The sequence below is a fragment of the Pezoporus flaviventris genome, unplaced genomic scaffold (genome assembly GCF_033815535.1).
Source record: "Pezoporus flaviventris isolate CSIRO_AGI_PZ_B2104156 unplaced genomic scaffold, CSIRO_AGI_Pfla_v1 ptg000016l, whole genome shotgun sequence".
NCBI lineage: Eukaryota > Metazoa > Chordata > Aves > Psittaciformes > Psittacidae > Pezoporus > Pezoporus flaviventris.
Window position 1 is genome coordinate 5,902,455 of NW_026892564.1, and position 18,530 is coordinate 5,920,984.

General features: G+C 38.2%; 1 protein-coding gene across 1 annotated transcript in view; it reads left to right on the top strand.

Annotated features, from left to right (window-relative positions):
* Positions 1–18,530, top strand: part of SLC6A15 (solute carrier family 6 member 15) — a 41,673-nt gene that overhangs the window by 3,006 nt on the left and 20,137 nt on the right. Inside the window, exon 2 of the mRNA XM_061454671.1 lies at positions 8,033–8,515. Coding sequence (XP_061310655.1) covers positions 8,227–8,515 — 289 coding nt within the window. The 5' untranslated portion in view covers positions 8,033–8,226. The remainder of the gene's footprint in view (positions 1–8,032; positions 8,516–18,530) is intronic.

Consider the following 18,530-nt stretch of genomic DNA (forward strand, 5'->3'; position numbering starts at 1 on the left):
CAGAAATGGTGCTGCAGTGCTAATGAGTCAGCATGCTCTTCTTAAGCCGAAATGGAGAAGGGATGGGAAAATGTAATAGGACATTTACAGTGTTGGATTTTCTACAGCGGAATTGGTATTAATAATTTTCTTTTTAAAGATGTAGGATTTACTGTAACATAACTTGGAGGCATGATTTATATAATGAAATAATCATCTTTGAGGGGGATTTGTCTATGAACAGTTCAGCTTCTTTGCTTATGTATAAAAACCAGACAACAAAGTAATCACATAAATTCTTTGCAAGGACAAGTTGATTTACTTAGTGATCCAAAACACACAGGTCGGAGAATTGAAGTCTCAGGGCAACTATGTATCTGGTAATGTCTAATGTTCAGTACTTGATTTGCAGCTTAAATAACTTCACTATTTAATTAAATATTTAATATGGTTTTATAGTCTCTTATTTCTTAGAAGTGTGATAAGATTTTAAAATACATTTGTGGTGCTGTTGTATTTTGTGGTGAACTTACTTAGAAAATTGAGATTTTGTTTCAAGTTGCCAGCAGTTTGAACTTGACCAATCAAGTATTGTCAGTATTGCTGAGATTACTTCATCAGCTTCAGCTGAAGGTGTGGTACCTACTGAATTTATTCTTTCAATAAAGTACATGTAAGAAAAGACCAGAGAATAAGTCATGCCTTTTCTCCATCTGAATAAGAAATTACAGTTAGCACATCATGTAAGTCTGTGAAGTATTTCAGAGAGGTTGATTTATGAGAAGAAAATACTAAGAAACCTGTGAAAGCAGGTGAGAAACTACAGTAAGGCCAGTAAAGTCTTTAAAGATTACATGTAATGAAAAGAAAAAATTAAGACTGATGATCTCTAGGTTGTAACATTCCGTTGGGCCAGTGATATGGAAGAAGTCACACAAGTTGCTAAAATCAAATCTACCACCAATGAACAAGTCTGAGAAAGAAATTTTAACTATTTTTGACAAATAATTCTGTTTGTCTTACAACAGTAGGAAGTATTTTCCTGTAACTAAAATTTAAGGAGACTAATCTGGGAGAGAAACTGTCAGCATTTGAGACTGTGCAGGGCCTAGATGTAAGACAAAACCAGGAAAAACATTTTGTAGGAACTGAGAACAAATTTCCCAGGCATATGAAACAGGTGCAGTGTCACTGAAGTCTGTACAACTACTACCTCTGCTTGAAGGAGGTGTGAATTTAGTCTTGTCTCTCTTGTTTTGCTATAGTCTAAATGATTTAAATGTATAGTGACACCAGAATCAAAACCATTCATTTTTTCTAATGGTTTCAAGTCTCTTGTAGCTGTTACTGTTTTACAGTGTAGTGTAGTATGTGTAACATGCATTAGCATGTCTCTGATAACATCACTGAAGAATGCAGATAAATGTGAGTTGCATTGCATAGAATATAATTATCTTGCATTATGATTGAGTTAAGTACCTATTGAATAGATATCTGTTACTGACAGGCTCTATTAAACTAGCCAGGGCAAAATGCCAGATCATGTAGTCCATGCGGAAGAGCAGCATAATGGCTGCTTCAGTAGACAGGTAAAGGTGGGCTTGACTAGGCAAAAAAGCTATGGTACATATTCTTGTTTCTGCCAAAGAACACACTGGTGCATTGCAGCAGTAATTCAGTCTGTGCTATGAGTACTCTTACAAAGTGTAACTCTTGCTGAAATAGTCGTCTTACACAGGTTTCCCCCAATGGTAGCCATTCTTCACAATCACAGTACTCCCACGAAACCTAGTTTTCTCCTGCAGTCTTCTTTCTTTCTCATTTAGATATGATGGCCATTAGCATCCTGCCTGCACCAGTTGCCTGATTCCTTTATGCAGACTCTCAGTAGTCCTTTTGGTGTTCCTTTTTCTGTATTGGTTGTTTCCATTATGCTTTCTCTATGCCTACCTCATGGACTTGTATTTGAGATGCATTTCATAGGCTTCCTTCAAGGTGAAAAAGCTCATCTTCTTCACTTCTGCATATAATTCTCATCCAGTGATTTCATAGGGACTGAAACCTTTGTCATGAATATCAGTCAGGATCTTTTACAAACATATGCCATGGTGAGAATCCTGACTTTTAGTTCTGTGTCCTGTGCTGACTCATACTAGTTTCTTCACTGGAAGTCTTGGAGATTTTGTGAACTGGAGTGCAAGATGTAAGCTTGTGGGACCGGACTGGTAAGCTGTGCTATCACAGTCTACCCTCAAAGCGGAGATCATAGTACTGTGAACTGACTGTAGTTTCATACTGCATTTTGTTATCCCCACAGCAGCGTGCTGCTATGTTAACTGCTCCATCAGAGAAGAGCGCAGAGGTCTGAAGAACAGGATGTTAATCTTTTTCTCCCTTTAACGGCAGACATTGAATTTAAAAAGGTATCAATTCTCTGTTTGTTTTTTTTTTCTATTTTTTTTTTAATGATGTTACACTAGCCTTCTAGAAAGTTATTTTCTGCCTGGATATTTTTCCCCCTTCTTTCGTTTCTTTCCCTTCCAGTTCATGCTGAAGATTTAAATAATTTTTGATCAAAGATGTGAGGATTACTTGTAATGCATTACAATTTGAAGCTGCCGAATTGTTGCATTTTGATCAGATGTAAAAATGAGATAATGAAAGAAATAAGTACAGTCTTAGAAAAGAATGGAGGGTTTATAATGAAAGTTTTAAAAAGGAACACAATGTAAAAATAATTGTGGTTTAATTTATGTCAGAAAATCATTGCTGAAAGTTCTTTAATAGTTATATCAGTTGTTGCAATAGTATTATGGGATGTTTTAAACATGAAATTGCTTTACAAATGGCTTTTTATAGAGACTTGTGCTGTGATTGCAAGAACATGGGGTGGTTGTACTCATTATACTTACAAATTTGTAAGCGAGTTTTTTTTTTTTTTTTCACCTATTTTTTCATACATGTGAAATTCTCCAGCCTCGTAACTTTTAATTGTTTACTGGTGCTACACAGTTGGGAGAACGAGAAGTAGAATGTTCATCTAGTAAGTGTCTCTATATTGGCATGCAGATGTGTCTAGTAGAAATGCATTGAAGAGGATCCCGACATAAGATTACCAGTGTAATGGTGAAGAGGAGCAGGCAGTGTTGAGCAGCACTAGTACGACTCTCTTACTAGACATTACATATAAGAAAGACTGTGAGAAAATGGCATGCAGTAAATTTTTTCACTGTGTCTTTTGGTGCTCTGCCCGTTGAAGTCCCTTTGAGTCTTACTGCAAATGTTTGCAGTTTGGTCAGTGAGGGCTTTACAGGTCTTATCTCCCTGTGCCAGCATTTCTGAATGTGGGAATGATGCTGACGTAAAAGTTCTAGAGCAAGCCCAGATCTCCCAGGGAGCTAATTTGGGACTGAATTCCCTGTCACAAGGGATTATTACTTAATTTGCTAATAATGTGGTAGTCTAATGAGGTTATGTTGCTTGTGCATGCTAATGCAGTCTTGATTCTTCTTTTGTAGAAGAAAATAACAAAATTCCCACTGAATTCTGAGAAAGCTTGGGTCTGCAGTTTGCTCGATGTGTCAAAAAAAAGACTCACTGATTTATATTTCAGTATGAGAAATAGAGATTTAAACATATCCAGGACAGTGCTAGTAAGACATAAAAATGTAGCTGAGTTGTTTGGTTGTTTCCAGAAGTGTGTTCATGCTAACTTAGATTATTGATTACTGTTAGCTCAGCGACAGAATAATTTTCTAAATGTTCTTCTAAATGAACCATGTACCCATGTACTGTTCTGCGGTTTCCATTCTGTTAAATTCCATCAAACAATACAGACACTTGTCAGGTCACTTTAAGATTTTTTTTTTTTTTTTTTTTTAAGAGGATTTTATATAAGAAAAGGGATTCCATCATTCTTTGTTCATTTCACTTGTGGAAAATTCCAGAGAAATGTTATATTCTTAAGTAAATGTGATTATAAAAAGTTCCTTTCAGTGTTTTCACCTGACATGACATCATTTGAAGTTATGAAAAAGATGAGTGAAGCTGCCTGGAAACCAGATTAAATCAATTGATCAAATTCCACTATCTGATCTAAGATAGGAAAAAAAAGCAAACCTACCCAAAACCAAAACAATGCCCCAGCCTCTAAAGAGCTTTAATAAGGCTAAGTTATATTTGGACATGTTATTTTTAATCCAAGGTGGTGTAATAGAATATTACTATTTTAAAATACATGACAAAATTTAGTATTTGGAGTTTAAAATGATCTCAGGAATGACTGAGTCTGATAGTGACTTCATTAGTTCATCAGTAAATATGGTGGTTTGTTATGTAGATTTTTAATGGTATTTAGGAGGAATATCTCATAGTGCTGTACTGATGCACAAGGCTGTTTAGAAGGTAGCTAGTAGTGGAACTACCCGAAAGGTCTGTGTAGCAGAATTTGGCTTGTTACTGTCTAATTGCTATTCAGCGCTAATGAAGAGCTTCAGTTCTGTACTGGACCAGATCGAAATGATTTGGGGACCTAAACCAGCATTTTATGGGTTGAAGGGCTGAAGTTCAATACTGTGTTATTAAACAAACAAAAAAAAAAGAACTTGTTCAGCTAAGCTCGTATTTAGCTGAACTATGCTGGTGAATAACTTTACAACTTTACAAGGTATGTCCCTATACTGGTGAGATTACACCTTGAATACTGTGTTCAGTTGTGGGCCCTTCACTACAAAAAAGACACTAAGGTGCTGGAGCATGTCCAAAGAAGAGCAACAAAGCTGGTGAAGGGTCTAGAGCACAGGTCTTACGAGGAGTGGATGAGAGAACTGGGGTTGTTTAGTCCAGAGAAGTCTCAGGGGGGACCTTACCACTTTCTACAACTACCTGAAAGGAGGTTGTAGCAAGGTGGGGTATGGGCTCTTCTCCCCAGCAACAAGTGATAGGACAAGAGGTAACACTTTCAAGGGATTGTTTTAGATTGCATATTAGGAAAAATTTCTTCACTGAAAGGGTTTTCAAACTGCCCAGGGAAGTGGTCAAGTCGCCATCCCTGGAAGTATTTAAAAGACATGTAGACATGGCACTGAGGGACGTGGTTTAAAAGTGGACTTGGCAGTGTTAGTTTAGCAGTTGGACTTGATGATCTTAAGGGTCTTTTCCAACCGAAATGATTCTATGACTATTCAGTCTTCACTTGGGAGCATCCCTGCCTAGATGCTCAGGCGGAGTAGTTTGGCATCTGCCTTCAGTGAGGGTTTGATTTCGATCAAAGCAAGAGGCTTCTGTGGTGTCTTAGAATGTATTCTGGGAGTGCTTATCATGGAATGGCAGAGTCCTTGCACAAACTAGCTGGGACCATGCTTTGAGCATTTGAACCTGAGGTGTCCGGTGAGGTAGGACTCATTTGGTTTGGTACTGACTCCTTTAGTATAGAGAACAAGTTGTTAAATCTGTCAGTCAGAGACCACCTGTGGATTTGTGATGTATCATCTTGAAGGGCTGTCCTGCATCCTTGATGCAGTTTGTACAGTGACACATAGTTAGAAAACCGGTGCTGGAAGAGCCAAGCACCAATGTGCTGAGCATGGCTCCCACATTTTCTCAAGCCCTGCAAGTATTGCAATCTATACAGTAATAGTGCTATGGGTAACATCCTGCTTAATGGAAGATTAATGAAAGGGATGTTAATACTATTCTGTGCTAGGAATAAAAGTACCAAGCCCAGTCTATTCTGAAGTGTACTAATGCAATGTTTAATGCATGACAGGACAGAATGATGCAATTTCTGTTGGAATTGACTCATCTGTTAGAGCTCCAGATGCTGCCCTGCAAGCTACTGTGTCTAAGATAATTAATACAGATAAGACCTTTTAAACATTTTATTAAATACTGGTAGGTGCCTTGTGCCTTTTCTACTGAAAGTATATTTTGCCTATTACAGTTAGAGCAGGATTTCAGACCTGCAGACAAATACTTGTGTAGTTTCACTTATACAGCCGTTACATTATTACAGAGAGAAAACTGTTTCATTTTAACGTACTCCCTGAACTTATTAGTAATTACTGGAACTGAGAGCTGCTCTGATTTGCATCAGGGGAACAAAAGGAAAAGACAAGTTTCAAATGTGACTGAAAGTAGTAGCTGAAGCACCAGATGCTGCGGCTTATAGTCCCAAAGCTCTATTAGAACTGCTTAAATGCTTCAACTTAGTGTATTATTAGTGTTTGCATTCTGGTTCTACCTGCATATTTCAGTCACAGCTAAGAGCTACTGAACCATACATGAACTATAAGAGGGTGTAGTCCTCTGAAGAGTTTACAACCCAAAAGACAAAACAGAGGCCTAAATAGACACTGATTTAGCCTAGATATACAGGATATGGTTTTAGGATTTCTCCACTGTCTCAACAACTCTTTTTCTCCATTATACTGTTCTGTGTATAGCTCATACACTTAATTTTTTTTTAAAGAACTGGTATCAGTCAAAACAAAGCCTGGTACTAGTTCCTCAGGTGTCAGAAGGAAGGTTTATAGGACCATGAACCTTTCCAGTGACAGTGGTGAGCATGAAGCAGAGCAGAAACTGGTAGGCTCTACTGTGCGTAAAACATTTGGGCTGACTGCCAGAACTGGAGTTGCTGAGAAGAGGCAGTAACAGGAGGGAGTGAGACATGAGGAGGGAGTGAGACGTGAGAAGGCAGTGACGGGAGCCTAGGGAATGAAGGAAAGGAGGTTACAGTGGAGTTCAGTAGGCAACTGGACTGATGTTCAACTTCCAAATCCTTAGAAACTGTTGAAAAATTTAATGGTTGTGTCAGCCATGAGGCTAGTGATAGTACTTGCAGTGACAGAGGTTTTACTTCTGTGTTGTGCAGTCTCACCTTCATAAGGTGTGGGTTGGGTTCCAGTGACTTGAAGTCTTTCTTCTGGTCTGTGATTGAAGCAGCTGTAAGGTGCTTGATCTCTCAGTTATTTTACTAACAGTCCAGTAATACCTTGCAGTTCTCAGCTATGTGTGAGTTCATCAGAACATGATACAGCCTTAGTGCTAAGGACCAGATGTTGCAGCAAAAGCTGAAAGGTCTCCTGTATCCTGGAGTAATTTCCGATGTTCATCAGTTAGCAGTTCTTGATTAGACTCCTTGTGTATTCCCTCTTCAGGGTTTTCATGAAATTTAACACGTAATCTAAATCCCTTTTAAGACTCTTAGCTGTGCAGATGGCTTTGCACATACTAGTTTTATGCCATGTGATTAGTGAGGAATTTCTTGAAAAACATTCCTCCCCAAAATCTTAGGGTTACCTTCAGTGTGGCAGCTGCAAGCAAGTTTGTGTGTCTTTTTAAATTATTCATTGTGTTAAAGACAATACGTATTCAAATGCAGGCTTTTTTTGTGTCTGTACATACACAATTGAAACAGCAGGCTTTTAAAACTGGTTTGGTTACAGCTTTTCAGATGTTTCAGATATGTTTATTTCCTATTTCTAAGAAACTAACTAAAGCATCAAACTTCATACATGATGAACATCTCTCCTTTGAAAATATGTTGGTGATTATATTTTCCTTGAAGAATACAGGAAAACAAGTCACCCTTTGAAGCACTAGATGCATCCTATATATAAAAATTTTGATTGCTGCATGACTTTCTGAAGTGGTCTGAAAAACTTAATCTGTTTTGTTTAAAATACATTTTTAATAGATTGAAGTACAGCTGTTAAATCAGGAAGTAATGAAATTGGGCTACTAATTTTTCTATAAAATGCATACACAGTTACGCCTGATAAAAACAATCTTGTTATGTTGTCAAAATATGAAAAATTAGCTTATCAGTATTGAAGGTATAAAAAACAAAACCAAAACTCTCAGAAAGTGAATGAAATGTATTCTACATAAATATTTAAGTACAGTGAACTTAATTTCTACAATTTGGAAATGAGTTAACATCCCTTTCTTTTTTACCTCTTTCAGATAATTGGGATAAGCACCAAAGTGTATGATTTGTAAATAAGTTTCTTCTCATTAATCCTTCTTTATTTTTTATTTTTTTTCACAGGTACTTTCAGTAGAACAAACTTTCAGGAAGCGAAGTCCTTAACTCTTGATTCCCTGGTATCAAGGACTCATCAGGCACCGTCTTCAGCCTATTGCTTCAGTATTCTTGGCCAAGCAGAGGGAGAGCTTTCTTCAGCTCTTGTCCATCTGTCTCAGCTGAACCTGACTTCCTTGCTGATTTTCTCTTTATTACAAATGCCTAAGAACAGCAAGGTAGTGAAAAGAGAACTAGATGATGAGGTCATTGAGTCAGTTAAGGACCTTCTCTCTAATGAAGACTCTTCAGATGATCCCTTTAAGAAGAGTGAACTTATGGTTGATGATCAGGAAGAAAAAGATGTTGACGTTGAAGAAGGTTCAGATGTAGAAGATGAAAGACCTGCTTGGAACAGCAAACTCCAATATATTCTGGCACAAGTTGGATTTTCCGTGGGATTAGGGAATGTGTGGCGATTCCCATATCTGTGTCAGAAAAATGGTGGAGGTAAGTCTTGTGATAGCTGGCCATATCTAAATGATAAAGCTAACCTATCTGGTTTCATGATTAGCAGAGGTTTCAACAACAAAACCTGCTACATCATGTCAGGTTTTTCCTTTAATTTCTACCAGAAGCTATGAAGAGACACCCATATTCTCTTTACGTAGTGAGATACATCTGTTAAAGTAAGTAGCAGATTAAGATTCAATTTACACATTTTAGGGAATAAAGCTCTTGGTATGACTTTAGTGGTCAAACTAGTGTCTAAGCAAAACGCGTATTTACAGAGAGGTTGCATTATTTAGGACCTGGCTATTGTTCTGCTGAAGTGTTCTTCGTAGTACTTGGACAATAAATCAGGGCATTATATCTGCATCCACTTCAAAGACTAAAGCAGCATTCAGTCTTCAGTATTGAGCAGTACTAAGCTTCACACCTTTACTTTTTAATTGCTTTTAATTGTTTTTAGCTCCTAGGCCACTTGATCATGATTTATTTCCTGCAGGAACGACAAAATACTGTAGGAGTGAAAAGGTTTTATTTACTGATAATGAAGAATTTAAATCATTACCTTAAGAGAATGCAGGTGTTTTGTGTTGTTTTATAGCTAACTATTTTCCTAAACAGCAAGTTACCTTTCACTTAGAACATTAACATCAAGCTGTTTGGTTGTTAGCTGTCCACCTGTGGTCTTGAATGTAGTATGAAGTATGAGGCTGGAGACCTCCCTTCCTCTGAATACAGGATTAGTGTTTTATCCTATGCTGTACTGTACACTGCTATATTACATTAATGCACATCCTGTTGTAGCAATTTACTTGTCTGAATTCAAACCAAACTTGTCACTCTCTATGGTACAAAAAGTGAATCTGTACCACAGAATAGAAAATACCGAACAAGATTTTACTCATGCTGGATTTTAAAAATTGGATGACAAAACTGATGTGATTGAAGAATATAGAAATAAGCCTAGAATATGATCAGAGTACAATTCTTTTATTTTCTCTCAGAGAGTTCAAGCTGTAAAAATGAAGGTTATACTTTGAAATATTCCATCTCCAGGATATACTTTGAAATATTCCATCTCCAGGATGAAATTATTATAGAATTCTTTTATATCTCGTTATTGTAAGATTTTTTTTTTTTTTAATTCTCATTTAACTTCCTTTTTTTCAACTTTATTCTGGAGAGAAAGCAATTACATGGTTGATTTAATGATTCCTGTGGAATCTGAAATTTTCTTCATCTGTAACTGTAACATTAACTGAGAAAACTTGTTATATGTAGTTTCTCAAAACCCATAGCTTTTCAGTTGATGGCAATCTCATATATTCTACTAGACACAGTATAGAATTAATCAAGTATTACTGCTATTTGAAGAAAATAATACATATGCTAATAATTTTAAACCAAACTGGTTCATAGTTAAAGGTGTAGCTATTAAAATGTTATAATTTCATCCTAAGTATGGATGTCAGGATGTAATCTCAAGGATAATGCACTAAAGCAGTTTGTTCTGTGTAGTGGCGTCCGTTTTGAAAGTTTGTGTTTGATGTAGTTAGTTCCTAAATTTGCAAGACCACTGGATTGTCTTTCAAACCAACATTAAAGATCCATTGGTATATTCCTTAGGCTGTTGGATTCATGCCATCAGGAGCTTTTTAAAGTTACTCTGCCAGCAAGTGTTAATTTAATTCAGATAAAATTTAAATGCATTTAGTTAATAATTTCACATTTTGGGAAAAACAAAACCAAAAAAAACCCACCAACCTTCAGACATTATTGCACTTCATTAATCAAACTTGGAAAAAAAAAACCAAAACCTTCATTTCAGATTGGCATTAAACGTTTTCCCCTGTGTTGTGATTGCAGGAACTTGAATGTGGAGTCTGTGGAGAAATAATGTTTTCTACACATTGCTGAGCCAAGGATATATTTGGCTTTAACAGTATTTTTTCCCCATTTTAGTGAATTGCAACCTTCAGAACAGCAGAGAAAAGCAAGTGATCATTAGAGCTAAAGCTTTCTTGGTGTTCAAGTTAACCTTAATGCAAGATGGTGAGGGTGACACAAAATGTTGAAACATAAAGTACATTGGTGCCTGTATATGTGTCTGCAGATGGAGAGATAATTCTCACAAGTAAAAGAATAGGAGGAGAGAAAAAGGAAGGAGGGAAAAATTCAAATGCATGGTGAGAAAATCTGTATCTACATTTTATATGAGGTTCCAGTTTTTTGCTACATGTTTAATTCTAGGTAAAAGAGTGGTTTTATGCAACCCATTCTAAGTGTCAGTGTCAGAACTGCTCTGTAGTCTTCTGCTGAGAGTGCATTACTATAAATACCTGTTGGAGTCTCCATTATAAGGTAAACAGCCTTTCTGTGGATTTTCATCAGAGATGTTTCACTGAAACATGGCTAGGTTTTGTCCAAGCATTTTTCATTTTCTTCCCTACATTTAATGAAGTTATATCTGGCAAATACTGTCAGGCAAGGGGAGTATAATAAAAAGTGGTAAACCACTAAAAATACTTAAAATTTAAACCAAAAAAATCTAAACCCATAGTTACTCATTAGTTTCCTTCACAAGTTTCTTTGAACATTTAGTGTTCCAAAGCCACCAGTAAAGGAGGAGGCAAATCATAACCACATAGTAGTCTTCAGTTTTATCTTTTTAAGAAAAAAACCAAACCCAACCTTTTGTATGCAGAAGAACAAAACAAAAGAAGCACAGAAAGATACAGCCAAGTTAGCCCAATTAGATATATATTATAAGAGGATTTTGCGGGGAAAACACTGGGTGTTTACTGCCCTGTTTTCTAGAGAGATTAGGTTTGGTTTTGGCTGTGGCCTGTGGTATGCCAGCATTCCTGACTTCAGAGCTCTGTACTGCGTCAGTAAGTTATTTGTGATACCATATTTAAAAGTAACTTGTGTGTCGCTACACTCACTGATGCTTAGCCATCCATAGGTATTTTTCCAATCAGTGTTTCTGGGTCTGGTCTGCACCACCAAAATCAGTTTATTTCTTGTGATCGTTTAACAGTTTTCTCCTGTTGTTTTCATGCATATAAACTTGTAAATATTTAGAGTAATACCTGTTGGGGTTTTGTTAGTGCTCAACTAAGATACGACTAGAGTGGGTAGCTCTTTGCTGGCTTTCACACATGGCTGAAGGAGACTGAGCACTTCAGGGTGCTCATTTTCTAGACTTGTAATGAGACAGAGGGCCCAAAGGAGTTTGTAGCCTTTGTGAATGAGGGTCTGAAGGTGTTCAGTAAAATTTTGAGGAACTGATCATAGATCTTTGCCTACTTCACCTCTGTCCTCACCACGTCCTCCTTACCTCTGGTAAGCAATGCCGAGTTCTCATCTGTCACTTAAGGTACCTATTGTACTAATTTTCAGTGTGTTACAGCTGAAAAAAAGCTGTTTATTCCTTGATTACTCAAGAAGGTTATTTGCACTGGACCTGGGTATTCTCTAACTTAGCTTTAGAAGTTTTTATATTTATAATTTTTTATACTATACAGTTTATTTATAATTCCTTTACTATATGAAGACAAATATGTATGTTTGTTCAGATAGACACAGTTCCTATATAACAATTTCAGGACCCATGTTAGCATGCAGTAGGTTCAGAGCTGCCTCAGCTTCCTATGAAAATAAACCACTCAGGTGTACCCAGTCTTGCCATAAGGCTAATAAATAGTGACAGACTAGACCTATATTTGCCTGCTGCTTATAGCTATCACCTGGTGAGTAGCTTGCATACCTTGTGCTTTTTTTCAAAGAGCTATTTAAAGTTTATTCGATTTTGTTATCATTTCCCTTTAGGATTAGCAGAAAAAAAATGGTACTTTCACATATTAAAAGGAACAAAAGCAAACAACATTATCTGTTCTGCTAGATTAGGTGATATTTAAGTGTTATTATGAAGACAAGTGAACATAGTTACCCAAGAGGTGCTTCTAGTGTTGTGTATTATAAGAGGATTTACTTGGAGTGTACAAAGTACTGCACACCAAATTGTGTTGCATTTTGATGAGCGTTAGCTTAATTTTCCTGATTTTGGTAGTTTTTTTATTCATTTTGGGGTCAGTCTTTTTAATATCTCTGTGATGTAAAATCTGAAAAGAATAGTAAAAATGATAAACAGATAAAAGTTACGAGCAGCATAGTGAAATCTGTAGCAGAGTATCTTGCCAGTATGTTTTGGAGGTAGACATGTAGAGTCATGCCATGAGTCTTTACATTTAAGTATTCTGTATTTTATACCAAAATGTCAGCAGATTGAATTGTTAAGTTCTGTGGTCCAGCAGCTGTTGCTGGGAACTGCTGAGAAAATCATAGAATCATAGAATAGTTAGGGTTGGAAAGGACCTTAAGATCATCTAGTTCCAACCCCCCTGCCGTGGGCAGGGACACCTTACGCTAAATCATATCACCCAAGGCCTTGTCCAACCTGGCCTTGAACACTGCCAGGGATGGAGCATTCACAGGCTCCCTGGGCAACCTATTCCAGTGGCTTACCACCCTAACAGGAAAGAATTTCCTCCTTATATCCAATCTAAACTTCCCCTGTTTAAGTTTTAACCTGTTACCCCTTGTCCTATCACTACAGTCTCTAATGAAGAGTCCCTCCCCAGCATCCCTATAGGCCCCCTTCAGCTACTGGAAGGCTGCTATGAGGTCTGCCCGCAGCCTTCTCTTCTCCAGGCTGAACAGCCCTAACTTCCTCAGCCTATCTTCATACAGGAGGTGCTCCAGTCCCCTGATCATCCTTGTGGCCCTTCTCTGGACTTGTTCCAACAGTTCCATGTCCTTTTTATGTTGAGGACACCAGAACTGCACACAGTACTCCAGGTGAGGTCTCACAAGAGCAGAGTAGAGGGGCAGGATCACCTCGTTCGACCTTCTGGTCACGCTCCTTTTGATGCAGCCCAGGATATGGTTGGCTTTCTGGGCTGCAAGCACACACTGCCTGCTCATGTTCATTTTCTCATCAACCAACACCTCCAAGTCCTTCTCCGCAGGGCTGCTCTGAATCTCTTTTCTGCCCAACCTGTAGCTGTGCCTGGGATTGCTCCGACCCAGGTGTAGGACCTTGCACTTGGCATGGTTAAACCTCATGAGGTTGGCATCAGCCCACCTCACAAGCATGTCAAGGTCCCTCTGGATGGCATTCCTTCCCTCCAGCGTATCAACCGAACCACGCAGCTTGGTGTCATCGACAAATTTGCTGAGGGTGCACTCAATCCCACTGTCCATGTCAGCAACAAAGATGTTAAACAAGACCGGTCCCAACACTGATCCCTGAGGGACACCACTCATTACTGGTCTCCAGCTGGACATTGAGCCATTGACCACAACTCTCTGCGTGCGGCAATCCAGCCAGTTCTTTATCCATCGAGTGGTCCATCCATCAAATTGATGTCTCTCCAATGTAGAGACAAGGATGTTGTGTGGGACAGTGTCGAACGCTTTACACAAGTCCAGGTAGATGACATCAACTGCTCTACCCCGTCCATCAGTTCTGTAGCCCCATCATAGAAGGCCACCAAATTGGTCAGGCAGGATTTCCCCTTAGTGAAGCCATGCTGGCTGTCACCAAGCACCTTGTTGTTTGTCATGTGCCTTAGCATGCCTTCCAGGAGAATCTCCTCCAAGATTTTGCCAGGCACAGAGGTGAGACTGACTGGTCTGTAACTCCCTGGGTCATCCATTTTCCCCTTCTTGAAAATGGGGGTTCTATTTCCCTTTTTCCAGTCATCGGGAACTTCACCTGACTGCCATGATCTCTCAAATACAATGGCCAGCGGCTTCGCAACTTCATTCACCAGCTCCTTCAGGACCCACGGATGGATCTCATGGACTTGTGCACATTCAGATTTTTAAGATGGTCTCGAACCAGTTCCTCTCCTACAGTGGGCCTAAGGTCTTCATTCTCACAGTCCCTGCATCTGCCTTCCAAGACTTGGGTGGTTTGTTCAGAGCCTTTGCCAGTGAAGACCGAGGCAAAGAAGTCATTCAGAACCTCAGCCTTCTCCAAATCCTGTGTAGCCAGTTCTCCAGAGAGCTTCCTGAGGGGGCCTACATTCTCCCTAGCCTTTTATTTGCTATGTACCTGTAGAATCCCTTCCTGTTATCTTCAATACCTCTAGCTAAGTTTAATTCTAACAGGACCTTAGCTTTCTTAACCTGGTCCCTTGCTTCCTGGACAACATCCCCGTACTCTTCCCAGGCCACCTGTCCTTGCTTCCACTTATTATAAGCCTCTTTTTTTCCTTCAGATTTTCCTCAGGAGCTCCTTATCCATCCAAGGAGGTCTCCTGGCCCTCCTGCTGCACTTATATAAACTCTAAATACTGGGTAGTCATTACGAGCTGCAGTCTGATTGTCTAATACAAGCAAAATGGGAGCAAAGCAGATATTACCTAGTATTCCCAACACTGAGTATGAGTTCAGTGGCTTAATTATTTAGCTTTTGATCAGTAATTCATGATCAGTGTCTTGAATTCACTGATGACTTCAGTACTATTTTGTGAGCTCAGACTTAAACTGTATGATCAGACTCAAAATTCATTTGTACTTCAGTGTGCTGAAAATGTCTTTTTTTATTGTAATTCTTCATTAAAGCTTATTAGCTAAGGTCATTTTCATCCTTTAAGCACAGTTTTGTAAATAGGCATACCTGAACTTACTTATATCATGAAAGACTACTGACAGGAAGACTGTCCAATCAGTAAGATAAACTGCAAACCTACAGATAAAACATAAAACCTTTTATCAGATTTTCCTGATAAAAAACAATTTGTAATTTGTAATGGTAAATATTTTCACTTACAGGAGTTTAGTAGACTGTAAATATCAAAAATCAAAGCAGTGCTGTGTACAGTATTAACATTCACCAGTTCCTGCAATCTTTTTTATCTTTATTATTCATTCTAGTGAAGAAGGATGAGGATTTATTGGTGGTTTTTTTTTGTCCTTATGACGCTGAGATAAGTTTTCTAATATCAAAGCCGTTGTTTAAGGCAAAAATATGAAAAAAAGTGACTTTACAGTAGAGTAATTTTGAATATATAGAAGGGGAAATCTGGGGATCCTGAACTGCACAAAATTGTAATATTCAGAAGGCTGCATAGCGGGTAGATGTAGCAGATGATATAACTAATTGTAGGGTGCTGTTCAAGGCCACCATGTATAGTTTATTGTTCTTATTCAAATAAAAATTATCCAATATTCTAACTCCAAGGACACATGTTTTCATGCGCTAGCAACTTAGAGTCATACTGATCTGTTTCCATAGTGATTCTGGTCTGTGATGAGGTGAAGATGTCTTACAGTTCTTTGATGTCTAGCTTCAAGAGAAGGCTGAAAGAAAATACTTGTCTAGAGATGCAGTGGTTTCATGTTATTTATAGGGCGTAGAAGCCCTTTGCAGCTGCGATACACCACTGTATAATCCACCAGTGTCCAAAGTGTATTGCACTGAAACTCATAGGTACACTATTTTCCATTATGTCCCACTTTTGGGGAGGGGCACAAGAACAAAAGGGACTTCAGCAGGTTGGATTGATGAGAAGACCAGTGCTTCAGGTGCTCTGCACAAGGCCTGCAGTATACAGGTGAACTCTGCTGGCTATACACACTGAATATAGGATTGTGTCATATGTAATGTGACATGGATTTAACACCACATTTCTGTAAATCATTTAGTTAAATCTGACTGATTAATCTTGCAACTTACATTGATACTGCACTATAAAACACCCACGTCAGCCCAGTCTTTAAATACGTGTTTAACTTTGCAGCCTTGTGATCAAGGTTGTGGACTGGGACACTGAAGAGGTGGGTTCAGTTCCTGCTCTAGTACAGTCATCCAGTGGGATACAGGGTAAGTCATTTAGGGCGCAGTTATTTTCAGCTGTTTAGGCTTGTCTGTGCACAGCTGTGAACACCTGTCTAATTAAGACCTCAGGTATCATTCACAGTAGTGTTACATGATGAAGAAACTATATACTGTTGGCTTTCAGTTAATTGTATGACCAAATTTTTAAAGCTTGTAATGCCAAAGCTTCTCATTTGCAATGCGAGTAAACTGTACTTCTGTCTTGCAGGAATTTTGAGGGAATGTAGATGATAAATCAGGGGTGTTTAATGGTATTATTTGTCTTGTACATTCTTAGACAGGTGGTCACCCTCATTTTAGAATGTGGTTGTCACTCTATTCCTATTTCCTTACATTTGTTCCCTTCTGTCTCTTGTCACACTTTTCAGAGTAGACAGTAAGTCCTTTGCATTCTTTCTGTTTAGTGCACATAAGATGATACACAAAACACCAAAATACTGGACGGGAATGTATAGTTGCTACCTCAGTAGACATAGCAGTGAGTAGGTAGACCATGATGTTTGGCTCTATGAGGGGTGTACTGTAACCTCAAAACAGGTATATTGTTCAGAGCCTGGCACAGGTTTTGACCAAATGCTGCTCAATGTCAGTGATATCGTATTATCATGTCATGAAAATAAAGCACAAGGAGATATTCCATTCTTATAATAGCCTGTAGACTGTGAGGTAAATAAGATCAATATTATTTGTCTGGTCCAGCAGTGGGTTTCTTCAGGTTTTATTTACTCCGTCTTTTTTTTCCTACTATTCTTAGACTTGAGACTGTAGTTACTCCATGCTTAGGATCTTTGCAAGATCTTTATAGCAGAAGGTGATGTCCAGTTTTTCTGTAGCGAGTGGACCCACACAGGAGTGGAAAGTACCAGAAAATCTGCAGTCTCCTGCACAGCTTAGGAAAATTCAACTCTTCTAAAATAAACTATCCCATGAGATAAGTTACCTACTAAGGATATGCAAATGACAGTGTATTCTGACTCCAAAAAAAAAGGCCCTAGAAAGTTGACGCTGGATGAAGAAACTTGAAGTAAAACTTAGCTGGAGTTGAAGATGAATCCCAAGGTTTCTGAAATTTGCTCGGATTCTCTCTCATTGCAGAGATGAACAGATTGATTATACAACTTAATAGCTCTGAGTCTAAGCTCCTGAGGTCTTTAGGTCTTTGCTTTGTAGCTTGCTCTGACATGCTGCAGTATGCATCTCTCAGGTGCTTTTCTTTAACCTTACAATGGTTGCAATCAAAAGTCCTAAGCCTTTAGAGTTTGTTGGGCAGCACAGTACTCTTATGTTGCAGCATAAGAGCCAGGCTTTTGAAAATTAGATGCCACGTTGCTGATTGGTGATGGCTGAATGTTTTGTTAGCTCTAGTGTTAAATACTCTGCAACACTAAGGAGTAAGTCAGGCTCTGAACTTTTCAGTGTGCTTAGTGTATGGATATATTTGCTTCGTATTAGTTTCACTGAAATAAATGAAGATATGTGCTTAAGTTAGTATTGTATCACCACTTCCTAGGAATAAAATGTTGAAAAAAGGTGTTACAAATATGTACAAAGGTGAAATAACAGTTGTGTTTTGTTTTTTTTTTTTTGAGCATTTTTGAGTAATGTGAGATCTGGACCTACAATACTCCATTTAATTTCCACCTCATGTTCCTAATCTCTTTCTGGAGCCTGGTAGAAATGGGCTGATGTAGTGTTTTGCTTAGCTGGGTATAATCACTCTTTGTATATTGTGAAATCCTCTTTCTGAGCATCTGAAGTGCACATGGAGAAATCAACAGGTGATCTTTTAAAACTGTTTTAAGATTGGATGTAATTCAGAATGTTATGTGCACAGTATTTTCTGTATTTCTTTTATAAATTAAGTCTTGCTGCTGTGTTAGATGTCAAGGTGTTGAGTGTTTTAAGAGATGTCGATTCAGCTCCTGATTGCCTCACTGTGTATCTTAAAAGTTTGATTAATTGTCTAGAATTTCACACAAGTGAACAACTAGCTTAGATAATAATTAACTTTCAGTAGGGTTTGCCTCACAATGTTACAGTGCTTTGGAAATTTGCTGTCTCTGGGTTTTTCCTATCTTAGAAGATGTATGGCCAATTACATCAGTT